Genomic DNA, 12834 nt, shown 5'->3' with positions numbered 1-12834 from the left:
GAGTCCTCACGTATTGCATTCCCATCCATAGAAGCGTACCAGAGAAGGTTGGGTGGCCTGTTAGAGATGTTGCGGAAAGGATTTCTAATCTAGGTCAGAGGTTGGCCCAGGCCACCCCTGAGGTTCTTTGCAATTCCAAGATTCCATGACTCTATGGAGTTATCCAAGCCCTTCTTGGGAATAACAAATTCCATATATTTACAGAGGTAGTTAGGTGATGCAGTGGACAGAGCAATGGACTCAAAATCAAGAAGGCCTGAGTTCAAATCCTGCCTCAGGAAAGAGAACATTCACAATGATGAGATCACAAATCCTTAGAGCAAAGCTTCTTAACCTTGCATGTGAGAGATCCCTGAACCCCTTCTCAGAATGGCCTTTTGTTGCCAACATCTATGATCAAAGGAAATGCTCAATTTCAGGTAGAGGTCAGAGAAGATAAAAATGTAATTTCTTTCCCATTCAAGTTCATAGACTCCTGAAATCTATCCATTAACCTCTGGGGGGTCTGTGACCCCAGGGTACGAACCTCTGACTTAGAATATTCTCTCTATACTTCTATCTTCATGGCAATTATTTAGGAGTGTGTTCCCCCCCTTACCTTGCAATTAGCAGGCACCCAGTAAATCTTTTTTGACTAGCAATGAGTAGTCAAGATTACCTACACCACCAGACAATGCAAAGATCCTGGAGCCGGGTTTCCAGCATCTAGTAGAGTGCCTGGCACGTAATGCTTCATAAACTGCTTGTTAATTGAATATAAAACTTCATTCTGTGGCTGCCGAAGAGTGTTTATGAAGGCAGGTGTTTTAGGGCAAATGATTTGAGGTTGTGCCATGTAAATTGTCAAAAGAAAGAAGCAACAAGCAGCTATGTGCCCTGGCCTTCGGGGGCACACAGCCGCCAGTCATCCCAGAAACCTTCTCTGGAGTCTGTCTCAGAGTGCTGGGAAGTAGCTGTGGGGCAGCGTGGGTCGTGAGTCAGCAGCGTGGGTAGGGGGAGCACAAGAGGTAGCATTTGCAGAGTGACTGGGTCAATTCGTAGCACAAAAGAACAGGGAGCAGTTGGAGTGAGGGTTGGTTCAGCCAGAGAAGGAAGCCCTGTTGTGGGAGAGTATGAGTTGTATGGAGTGGGAGGAGAGAGTTGGGAGCAATAAGGCAGTGGGAACTTGCAAAATGTATGGCTAGTAACTCTGGAGAACAGAGGAGAGGACTGGTAGAGAGGGATGGAACCTGGAGACTAATTACCTCCCCCTTCCATGCCGTCCGCCAGTGCTACGGTGACACACGTCATCAAGAAGGGCACGACAAGAATCTGCTAGCCATACCACTTACCGAAGTTGTTCATTTTCTGAACTTCCCCAGGCTGTTTTGGGGGAAAAAAAGGTCCCTGGGGTGGGCATAGTTTGACCCAAGGCACAGGACATTCATGGCATGGGACACACGTAACAAGATCATGACGTTAATAACCAAGAAAGAAATATCAAACCCAGACTAGACACAGACTGCTAATAGGGGCTATGTAGAACATGTGAGTTTGATCAATAGCTAGGTCCTCTTAGAGAGAGTCTTGATAAATTGTATTTAGAGTCCCCAATGCCTGGAACTTCCTTCATTCCCTCCTTCACCTGCTGAATCACCTAACCCAAAAGATGTCTCCTCCATGAAGCCTTCTGTGATTCCCCAATTAATGATGCTCTCTGGGCTTCAATTTCCTGGCTTAGCACTGTGTTACTTCACACAGCAGACATTGTAAGGGTTTGGTTTTTTGTTTTTTTAATTGTACTACATTTACCTGAACGTACCCCAGCCCTACCCTTGGCTCAGGACTCCCTTGGCAGAATCTGGGGTCTCCAAATTCCCTTTGGCACCACCTTTCCTTTCTAGCTTGCTTTCAAGTGTCTCCCCGCCAGCTGACAATTGTTGCTACCACTTCATTCATTGTGTTTGGAGACAGCAGTGGGTGCCAAGGAACCCTCCAGACAGGCTCATTCCCTTTGTAACTTCCCTGCCTGCTCCCCAGTGTGAAGATAACTAAAACTTAAATGAAAATGAGCAACCTACAGGTGGTCTTACCTGTACTCCTTACTAAGGAGTGCCCAGGAATGTTTATGAGCCGCAGGTAGGGAAATGCTTTTAGATTGGGGTGTTGGGATAATGCAGTTCCTAGTGTGGCCACAAGGTGGCAGAATGATTGCACTCACAGCGCTACTAGGAGGAAAAGTACACGTGGTAGAAGATGGAAATCTGGAGGAGGCTCCAGAGGATGCCCAGTGGACCCTCCCTTCAGGTTATGAGATCAGCCGTGTCTGTCTCTTGCTTCCAGACCACGTGAACCCTTCCTTTGCTGTGACAGAGAACTCTGAAAAGGGAAGGGTCCAGGATACTTACACAAGTTGCAGATATTTGAAGGTGGAGAGCTGAGCAGGGACCAGGGTGAACTGATTACCATCCAGGTAGCTGTAAGAGAAAACCACGAGGTATCTTAGTGACTTTTAAAAGGCCTTTCCTTCCCCACCTCATTTCCACCTGTGCCTCTGCTAAGAACAACCTCTTTTCAGGACACCCCAAATCACATCACCTCTTCATTGAAGGAGAATACCAAATTTACTCCTCTGCTACCACTTAAAGAATACCACATTTTTATAACATTTTAGAGGTCTGAGACAGTTTGCCTCATTAAATTTTAGTTCACGTTACCTCATCTGACTCTTAGAACAACCCTTTGAGGGGAGAGAGTAAGTATTATTGTTCCAGTTTTGCAGATAAGTACACTAAGAGTCAGAGAAGGCAGATGTCATGCCTAAGATCATGCAGGTATAAGTAAGTGGCAGGGTTGGGACTCAAAACCACAGCTTCTAACTCCAAGTATGGTGCTCTTTCTGCCACACCCAATTTCAGGAGGAAATCCATTTTTGTTTTGTTTGTAATTAGATAATAGAATTACTTTTTGCAATAATGCCTCTAAAAGCTTGGTGAGACCAGGGGCAGAGAATGTTCAATGAAAGGAAAAAACCCCTCCCTCTTTTTTGACCATCCCTCTGTCTCCTCACTAGCTCCTCTTCCTCTTCCTGTTACCTAACTGAGGCATTTTCCAAGGCTCAGCTAAAACCCTATGTTCAGGATCAAAGTCATAGATTCAAGCTAGAAAGAACCTTAAGAACTCATCAGGTCCAGCACATTCATTTTACAGATAAAGAAATTCTATCAATATGCTTTCTCCTTTAATGACTTGATCCCACTCTATGTCTTCAGCTACCATTGCTGATAGCCATCCAGTGAAACTCAATTCTATATTTGTAACTTTACATTAGCACTCCAGTTCCACATCTTGAAATGCCCGTTAGACACGTGCATTTGTATGCCCTATCATCTCTAACTCAAAATGTAGATTCTCCCTCAAATCAGTTCTCCCCAGTGTTTTCTCTGGTTTTGTCAGAATCACTGCTATTCTCCCCCTCATTGAGGCTCGAAACCTCAGTCATCTTTGCTTCCTCCATGTTCAATTAGTCACCAAGTACTGTTGATTTATTCTTCCTCATGTGTCCCAAACTTTCTATTCTTACTGATACAAACCTAGAAGGACAATATGGCATGGTGGACAAGGAGGTAGCAAGACCCACATTTACATCCTGACTTGGACACATACTGGTTTTGTGACCTCAGGCAAATGATTTACCCTCACGATGCTCTAAGCAACTCTCTAGAATTCTATATGCCAGCAAAATGACAGGTCCACTCCTATTCCCAACTTTACTAGTTTACTCTCTCATCATCTCCCCAGTGTGACGACAACTAAAATTTAAATGAAAATGAGCAACCTACAGGTGGTCTTACTGAACTAAGAAGTGCCCAGGAATGTTAGTCTTCTAATGGGTCTCCCTGTCTTCGGTTATTCTCCTTCAATTCAGTCTCCACTCTGCTCCTAGACTAAACTTTCTAAAACATTGCTTTCATTATATTAATCCACTATTCAAAAGTTTTTTGTGTCCCTCAACCCCCATCATCTACAAGATAAAAAGCACAGAGTAGCATCCAAGACTCTTCACAGTCTGGCTCCATCCCACCCATCCCACATGATCTAAATCCCACACAAACTTTCTACTCCGACACAGTCATATTTCCTCATTGTCCCTTGAACATAATAGGATCAGTGCCATCTTGAAGCTTCAACTCCAAATTGGCCTTTTTCAAATTTTCCCCATGTATCCAAATTCTTCCCATCCTTCAAGGACCAGCTCAAGTTTCACCTCCTTCAGCAGGCCTTTCCTTCCCTCACTGCCCCAGTCCATTCTGATCTCCTTCTTCTCTGGTCCCCAGTAACTCAAATCCTCTGTATCATTAATTTTGGCACTGATCATACCACGACTTACATGTGACAACTCTTAAGATCATAGATTGACAGTTGTATGGAACCACCTCGAAGTTGGAAAAGAACTCAGAGGGAATCTAGTGTAACGCAACTGAAAATGGCTCCTATCTACAATGGGCTTGCCAAGTGGTCTCCCAGGTCCCCACTGTGATCCAGTGATTATGGTTTCCTTGCTGTTCCTCAAACAAGATACTCCATTTCCCAACTCTGGGCATTTTTCACTGGTTGCCCCCCTAATTCTCTCCTTCCACATCTCTGCCTCTTGGTTTCCCTGGCTTCCTTCAAGCCCCAGCTAAAATCTTACCTCCTGCAGGAAGCCTTCCTTCTTTAATTCTAGTACCTTCCCTCTGTTGGTTATTTCCAATTTATCATGTATATAGCTTCACTATATACAGTTGATTTCATGTTCTCCCTCATTAGTCTGTGAGCTCCTTGAAAGCTGGAACCGTCTTTTAGCTTACTTTGTGTCCCCAGTACTTAGAACACTGTCTGACCTATAGTAGGTGCTTAATAAATGTTTATTGATTGCCTGACTACCTCCAAAGGCAGCCCATTCCACTTCTGGGTGGCTTTCATGGTCGGAAACTTTTCAAATCTCAATCTACCTCTTGGCCAATTCTGTTTCCTGCTCCTACTTCCTTCCTCTGGGACTAGACAGAATAAGTCTAATCCCTTTTCCATGGGACTGCTCTTAAAATACTTGCAGTCAGCTGTCATGTTCCCCTTAAGGCTTTTCTCTTCAAGGCAACAACAGTAACAATAAAACAACTAACATTTATATAGGCTATGTACCAGGCATTTTGCTAAGCGCTTTAAAATTATTACCTCCTTTGGCAAAACTACCTCTAATTTTCAAGATTAGAAACTTGAGACCCAGAGAGATTAAACAGAGCCAGGATTTGAACCCAGTTCCTCCTGACTCTGGGTCAGGAATCTATTCATTGCATAATCACTTGGTGTGATGAGGACAAGTCACTCCCTCCTATTATTGACCCAGATGATTTTCTAATACTCCAAATTATAGCTAAATTAAAAATCTCCTTTGCTGGAGGGAGTTTATGCATGGGAAGCTCCTCACACCAGTGAAGGTGATCTAAACAAATGACAACAGTATTTGTTCTCTCCACCTCACAGGGTTGTTATAAGGAAAGTGCTTTGTAAGTGGCAAGCCAATATCTATGTCTATGTGTACGTCTATGTCTATATCTATGTCTATGTCTGTCTATGTCTATGTTTATGTCCAGATTTATCTATTTAGATAGCTAGACACATCTATCTAGATATCTATATCTATCTAAATAGATACAAAGAGCTATAGATACATGAGATTTTTAATATTAATAACAAAAGGAAACCCCGCATTTCTTCCCCCCCCACCCCCAAAAACCCTGCATGGCCTTAGCTAAGCCAGAAGGGGCTGGAGGAACCCACTGATGGTGCCACTCACAGCTCAGTGACATTCTTGGGGATGCCCTTGGGGAGAGCCCGAAGATGTTTGTTGCTACAGCGGACGACAGTATCAAGGCAGGTGCATTCCTGTGGGCACTGTGGCCGCGGGAGGCAGCCTCCTTCCTCCTGACCTGGAGAGGAAATCAATGAAAGGATGATCACTGAAGGGCCCCACCTTTCTTGCCTTCAGCCTTCCATAGTCAAGGCTCAGCTAAGTTCCTTGGGAACTGAAGACATTGTTTCTGGACACTAACCTGATCTCCCAGTATTATCAACAGCAGGTCCTTTCTCAATAGAACTTCTCATAATCAGATTTTTAGGTCTGAGTGCTACATTTTAGTAAGGATATTGATTATGTCCACTTAATCTCTATCTCCCTCATTTGGCCTTTACTTGCCACTTCACAAACATGATCCAGTCATCTGACCCTTTAGTGCTTCAACAACTACTACCTGAGAATAACTTTCCCTTGACCTTCTACCACCTTGACCTGTGAACCCTCACCTGTGGACAGCCCACCCACCCCCAGCCAAATTCTCTGTTTCTGGGGCTACCAAAGCATCCTGGAATAACTCATGAAATCAAACTAATCTCAGGAAATCATTCCTTATGAATTTATGATGCATAAGTTCAGCTGGACCTTTACTAGCTTATATTTTTAACTATATCTCTAATTTCCTTAGTTTTTAACCTGGAGCCAATCTGTGGATAAATTTAAGGTGGTTCATAAACTTGGATGGCAAAAAAATTATATCTTTCTTTCAACATAATTTGATGTGATGCTTCACATAGGCAGTCATACTAAATGACCCTCACAGTTGCTTCAAGTTCTGAGATTCTGATTCTAGATTCTGCCCAAGTCTCCTCAACCTCTTTAGCTGTACCCTCCTCCACCTTGATAACCAAAGAATAGCCTTGGGTCTTATGGATGCAGCAAGAATTTGATAGATTTCTCTGGCCTAGTTTAGCTGGAAGTCAGGTCAGGCACACAGGGGGATAGGCTGATTCACATTCCCAACAGGAGACTTAATGCAGACATGGGAGAAAAGGGTGAGGCACGATATTTGTTAGAGTCCTGCACAACTCACCCTATGACAGGGTCCAAACAACGCTTGACTTTTGACTAGGGAAGGGCTATGCAGACAGCAGATGCTAAAATCAGCACCTCCAGTTCAGTATCCCCCTCAGGAGGCCATAAGAGAGGGTTTTGTCATTGCACACAGTAATAGCCACATTGTGCGATGACTAATATTGATAGCCTTAACCTTCTCAGCAACACAAGGATCTAAAACATCTCCAAAGGCCTCATGATGGAAAATGCTATCCACATCCAAAAAAAGAACCATGGAGTCTAAATGAAGAGCGAAGCATACTATTTGCTATTTTTTTCTTCTGTTGAGTTTTGTTTCCTCTTCCTGGTGGTTCCTCTATTGGTTCTAATTCTTCCTTACAACATGACTAATGTGAAAACATGTTTAATAGGAATGTATATGTATAGCCTATATTTGATTGCATGCCATCTTGGGAACGGAGGTAGGGAAGGAGGGGGAGAAAAATTTAAAACTCAAAAGCTTATGGAAGTGATTGTTGATAATTCAAAATAAATTATTAAAAAAGAGGGTTTTCTTATTCTCCCCAAATTTAGGTGATCCCTGAACTGCCAGAGAAGCCAGGAGTTCTCACCATTAACCCTAAAGTTTCTGTACTATGCAATCAATGAATCAACAAGCATTGATTAAGCCCTTCCTATGTGCCATAAGTGCTGGGGATATAAAGAAAGGGAAAATCAACTCCTGCCTTCAAGGAGTTTACATTTTAATGGGAAGACATCGGGTATAAAAATGGGTCCATACAAGAAATATAGAGTAGATAGAGAGTAATCTTGTAAGGAAAGGCTCTAACACCTGGTATTGGGAGCAGGGGAGAGGTGCAGGGTGCAGGATTCCTGATTAGGAGCCAAGAAAGAACCAAGATCAGGATATACAGGAATGAGTGTGTACATGAGCCAGGAATCATCTCCTTCCTGGGAAGATGTCAAGGAGGTGATATGTCTTGGGACCCAAGAGATGTTCTTTCCTGGAAAGATTCAAAAGTGAGGAGGGATGACCTGGTGAGGTGAGTACAGGGGAAGGTGGAAGGTGTGCATGTCCAGGCCTGAAGGTCAGATCTAGCCTCTACACGTCTCTAGCACATAGCAGTGCTGTGGGGTCCAAGGAGAGCTGGCTCACCCGGAGCCCTCTGCTATCAGCAAAGCCCTAGCTGTGCCTCTGCAAGGAGGAAAGGTAAGCATGTGACCTCTTCTCCTAACCAGCTCCCAGGAGAACCCCCAGCTCAGGCTCCACCTCCCCCAGGATGCCTGTGAGTTACCTTCCTCACACCTGAAGTCGGGGAAGGCCACATCCTGCAGGGGGATCTGCCGTAGGAAGTCCGGGTTCTGGCACCGGGGGTTCCCCGTCACAATCTTCCTCTTACGAAGCCAGTCCCCGAGCCAGGCCAGCTGGCAGTTACAGTTAAATGGATTAGCCAGGAGGTTTCTGAAAGGACAAGGACATAAGAATGACAATAATGACAGCAGCAGAGGCAGTAGCAATACTTAACATTTATGTTGCACTTTCAGGTATGCAAACCTCTTAACATATATTATCTCATTTAATAATTACAATCCCACGAGGTAGTCGTTTCAGTGATGTCTAACCCTTCATGACCCCTTCTTGGCAAAGATGCTGGAGTGCTTTGCCATTTCCTTCTCCAGCTCATTTTACAGGTAAGGAAACTGAGGGAAAGAGTTAAGTGACTCGCCCGGGGTCACACAACCAGTAAGTGATTTGAACCCAGGAAGATGAGTTTCCCTGACTCTCGGCCTGGCGCTCTGTGCACTACAGCGCCACCTAGTTGCCTCCTTATGACATAAGTGCTATTATTATTTCCATTTTACAGAAGAGAACAATGAGGCAGACAGGTTATGTAATTTGCCCTGGGTCACACAACTAGTAAGTGATTTGAACTCAGCAAGATGAGTCTTCCTGACTGTAGGCATGCTGCTCTGTGCACTATGGTGCTCCCTAATTGCCCCCTTTTGATAATTATCCTCATTTTACAGAAGAGAACAATGAGGCAGACGGGTTAAAAGTCACACAGCTAGTAATTGTCTGAGACAGAAATTGAACTCTGGTCTTCCTGACTCCAAGCCCAACACGCTAGTCTCTGTCATCTAACTTCATTCATGAGCTAAACACTGCATAGCTGCTACATGTGCCTGGGTATTAGAAGTGCTACTATGCAACATTTGCAAAGCTACAGGTGCACTGAAGTCCGTCATTAGAGTAAGCAGACTAACAAGTCAACAAGAGCACCACAAATGACACCCCTAAATGCTCTGGGTCCCCTTCTGACACCATATGCTTATTTCAGTACCCCTGGTGAAAAATCTTTCTTGGAATTCCTCTTTGGGAAATGCCTTTGGAGTCAGCTTCTTGACCACACATGAAAACCTGCCTCAGATGTGCCTTGGACTCTGCCAACAGTTCCCAGCGAGGGGCTACGAATAGTCTGGGCAACGGTGGCTTATCAGACCAAGCATACAACCCCCTGAGGAACTGCTCTGAAGGGGACGCCAATCATTTGCAAGTATAAGAACTAGTATGTCTGTTTGTTTAAAAAAGAAGTCGATCATTGAATAGTCACATCTCATATTCTAATCCAGGCACATCTATAACAAGTTTTGGTCTACGACACTCAGAAAGATCTTAGCAATGGGAACAGGGGTAAAGGGTGCTGGGGCCACTTCGGGGGATGCCAGCCAGCCCTCGGGGACACGGAGCTGCCAGCTCCGCCACCAGGGCTGCTGCCTCCGAGGGCTCTGGACTTACAGAGTGGAGAGAGACTGGAGGGTGTCAAAGGCTCCTGGCGAGATGGTGGTGATCTGGTTATCATAGAGGGAGAGGAGCCGGACGTTTCGGAGGCCTGTGAAGCTGTCATTGTGGATACAGCTGACGCGATTGCTCCTCAGCATCCTACAAAGACAAGGAGAGAAGGGAGAGCAGGGCTCCTCTGCGCTCAGAAACACTTGTCTACCTAACCCACTTCCCCAGCGAACCCCCCTCCTAAATTCACAGACGTTGGAGGCAGAAGAGATCTTAGAAATCATTCTGGTCAGGGGGTCCAAACGGGTTTAGGTCTAACCCTCTGGGGGTCTGGTGAAGCCTAGGGACCCCTTTGCACAATAATGCTTTTAAATGTATAAAATAAATACATAAATACACAAAAAATAAACGAAATACGGAGAATTACAAAGGAAACCAATGATACCAAAAAAGTTTGTGACTAGGAAGACTGTAATCACATGTGCTCTAGCAGTGGGTCTAATAACTATGATAACGTTGAAGTCGTAATAAGGGTAAATGATATGTTGAGGTAATGTTGGCAACAGTAATGTGATATGCAAGCATCTGTGATTTCTACTGGTGACAAAACCTAATGCTACTTCTGCTAAGCAGTAAAATCTGCAGCATGCTGTCTACGTAATTGAAGGAAATTCTCAATTTCAGTTATAGGAGAGTGTAAATAATTGTGTAATATTTTTTTCTCATCTAAGTTTATGACGCCCCCTCCTGAAATATTTCCACAGACCCCAGGTTAACAAGCTCTGATTTAATACAAACTCCTCATTTAAACAGATGAAAAAACTATAGCCCAGAGAGAAGTAACTTGGTCAAAGTCACAGATTTTAGCAAGTGGCAAAAGAAAGTCTGGAACTCAGTTCTGGAACTCTGTTCCTTTTTAAAAATCTAAGTTCCTTTGAAATAAATGGGGGGTGGGGGTGGATGAGACAGCAGATAGAGCACTGGCCCTGGAGTCAGAGGGACCTGAGTTTAAATTTGACCTCAGATACTTATTAGCTGTGTGACTCTGGGAAGTCACTTAACCTTGATTGGAAGGAAGGAAGGAAGGAAGGAAGGAAGGAAGGAAGGAAGGAAGGAAGGAAGGAAGGAAGGAAGAGGGATCCAGCTACCTTTATCCCCCCCCATGCTATCTCTCCTGCTTACTTCCACAATCAAACAAAAACAACTTCTCCTATGTACACATCCATTTTGTGTACACACACACACACACACACACACACACACACACACATACGCATACACACAATACTACTTCCTTTCCTGTCTTTGTACTTTGCACAGCCTTTGTACTGGCTGTCCTCCAGGCCTGGAAGGCTCTGCCCTGTGTCCCCTGCCTCTTATGTTCCCTGGTGTCCTTCAAAATCCAGCTTACATCCCATACCTCCTGCTCGTTGACTGACATGTATGTGTATATATGTACATACATGTATGTATGTATATGTGTGTGTGTGTGTGTGTGTGTGTAGGAATTCTTTCTTTTGCACCAGCATTATGATTTCCCCTGTATAGGGATCAGAGGTAGCACAGCATAATGATGAGAGAAAGGCGGCCCCTGAGTCAGGAAGATGAATTCCACCTCACCCTGTCTCATGCTGGCTGGGTGACGCTGTGTTCCCAAGGCACTTAACCTCTCAGTGTCCCCGGCAATTCCCTAAGACTATAGATTACAGAGAAAGTGCTGATCTCGTTTTCCTACTGGGAATTCCCTACACCAGTGCAATCCAAGTCCAGACCAAATACATACATGTGATTACATGTGTCCTTATGTATACATATATATGTATTCTGTACATACATGTATCTATCTATATCTATATATCTTAACTACCTACAATGGTTCTTCTGCACTCAAGGTTGGCCCTTCAGTGTGTTGGTATTGTGATGACTTACTCTTAGGACATGAGGATGACTTAGATTACTCATGGGCACAAGAAAGACCCCTAAGCCCTCAGCTGGTGACAATAAAGACTTTGTGACCTAATAGCCTTTTATAACCTAGATAGTACTAAAAATACTATTTTTTTTTGTAACCAGGCAACAACAATGAGAATTCCCATTATCTGTTGGCAACCCCATTTTCCTACAGATCACCCCATCTTCCTTGCTCCTGTTCCCCTTTCATTTTAATACAAATTGTCTAAATCCACAGAGCTATTATTTTATGCGTCCAAATCCATTGATCCCTCTCCCACTTGCTGTCTCCCAGGCACTCACAGGGTCCTCAGGCCATCTAGACCCCGGAACATGCCACTCCGGATGGATTCCAACTGATTGACTGTCAGGTGCAACTCACTCACTGAGGCTGCCCCCTCAAAGGCACCATCTTCTATCTCAGCCACCTTGTTGTTGCTGAGGTTACTGGGGACAGCAGGAGAGGAAGAGAAATGGGAACCACATGAGGGCTTTGAATCCAAGACTGTAGATTCATGAAGGCTATTCTTTTCCTTCCTTTCTCCTTAGATTTCTCTCAGATTTTGTCCCTGGACCCCAGAGAAACTCCCATCCAACCAGAAACCTTCATCTATCTGATCTCCTGGTTAGCATCTGCTCTCTAACAGAAAGTTCTCCTACCACCACATTATTCCTGATGTTTAGAATTTCTCTTCAACCCAAAAATCTGGGCATGCTGAAGTCCTATCCAATCCTTCAGCCTCCAGCGAAATGCCATCCCATCTACGACACCTTTCCTGATCCTCATAAGAGGAAGATGATCTTCTCCTCCTTCCCTTATGGATTCATTAAGGTTATAATTTTTGTGTATATAATATATTCTCCTACTAGACTATAAATTCCTTGAGGGCAAACTCTGTGTCTTATTCATCCTTGTATCACCAAGTACAGAACTCTACACATTCTAGAGGCTTGCAGAATATCTGTTGAATCAAGTTGACTCACATTTTCTTCAGATGTGGAAGTTTTTTAAAAATCCCAGTGGCCTCTAAGATTGAGATTTCATTGTTGTTCAACCGTCTGTGGTAGGCAAAGAAGAGAAGAGGAACTGAATGGGAGAAGTTACAGTCACTTCCAAATGAAGAACCTATCAGATGATAGCATTATAGAGGCATCTGCGGGGAATTCCATAAAGATATGTCACCACTTCAAAGAGAGTATACTC

At 44.0% G+C, this 12834-nt stretch overlaps 1 protein-coding gene across 2 annotated transcripts in view; it reads right to left on the bottom strand.

The window, feature by feature from the left end:
* SLIT1 (slit guidance ligand 1) overlaps nucleotides 1-12834 on the bottom strand; it is a 241731-nt gene that overhangs the window by 37329 nt on the left and 191568 nt on the right. For both annotated transcript variants that reach the window (XM_020997034.2, XM_020997035.2), the window contains exons 17-22: nucleotides 12615-12689; nucleotides 11934-12077; nucleotides 9687-9830; nucleotides 8185-8351; nucleotides 5816-5948; nucleotides 2388-2456 (exon numbers count right to left, since the gene is read on the bottom strand). In XM_020997034.2, coding sequence (XP_020852693.1) covers nucleotides 2388-2456; nucleotides 5816-5948; nucleotides 8185-8351; nucleotides 9687-9830; nucleotides 11934-12077; nucleotides 12615-12689 — 732 coding nt within the window. The remainder of the gene's footprint in view (nucleotides 1-2387; nucleotides 2457-5815; nucleotides 5949-8184; nucleotides 8352-9686; nucleotides 9831-11933; nucleotides 12078-12614; nucleotides 12690-12834) is intronic.

This window comes from Phascolarctos cinereus, unplaced genomic scaffold, assembly GCF_003287225.1.
Source record: "Phascolarctos cinereus isolate Bilbo 61053 unplaced genomic scaffold, phaCin_HiC Scaffold_3;HRSCAF=262, whole genome shotgun sequence".
In the NCBI taxonomy this organism is placed as follows: domain Eukaryota; kingdom Metazoa; phylum Chordata; class Mammalia; order Diprotodontia; family Phascolarctidae; genus Phascolarctos; species Phascolarctos cinereus.
Note: the sequence above shows the minus strand (reverse complement) of the source record. Positions and strands in the feature narration are given on the sequence as shown.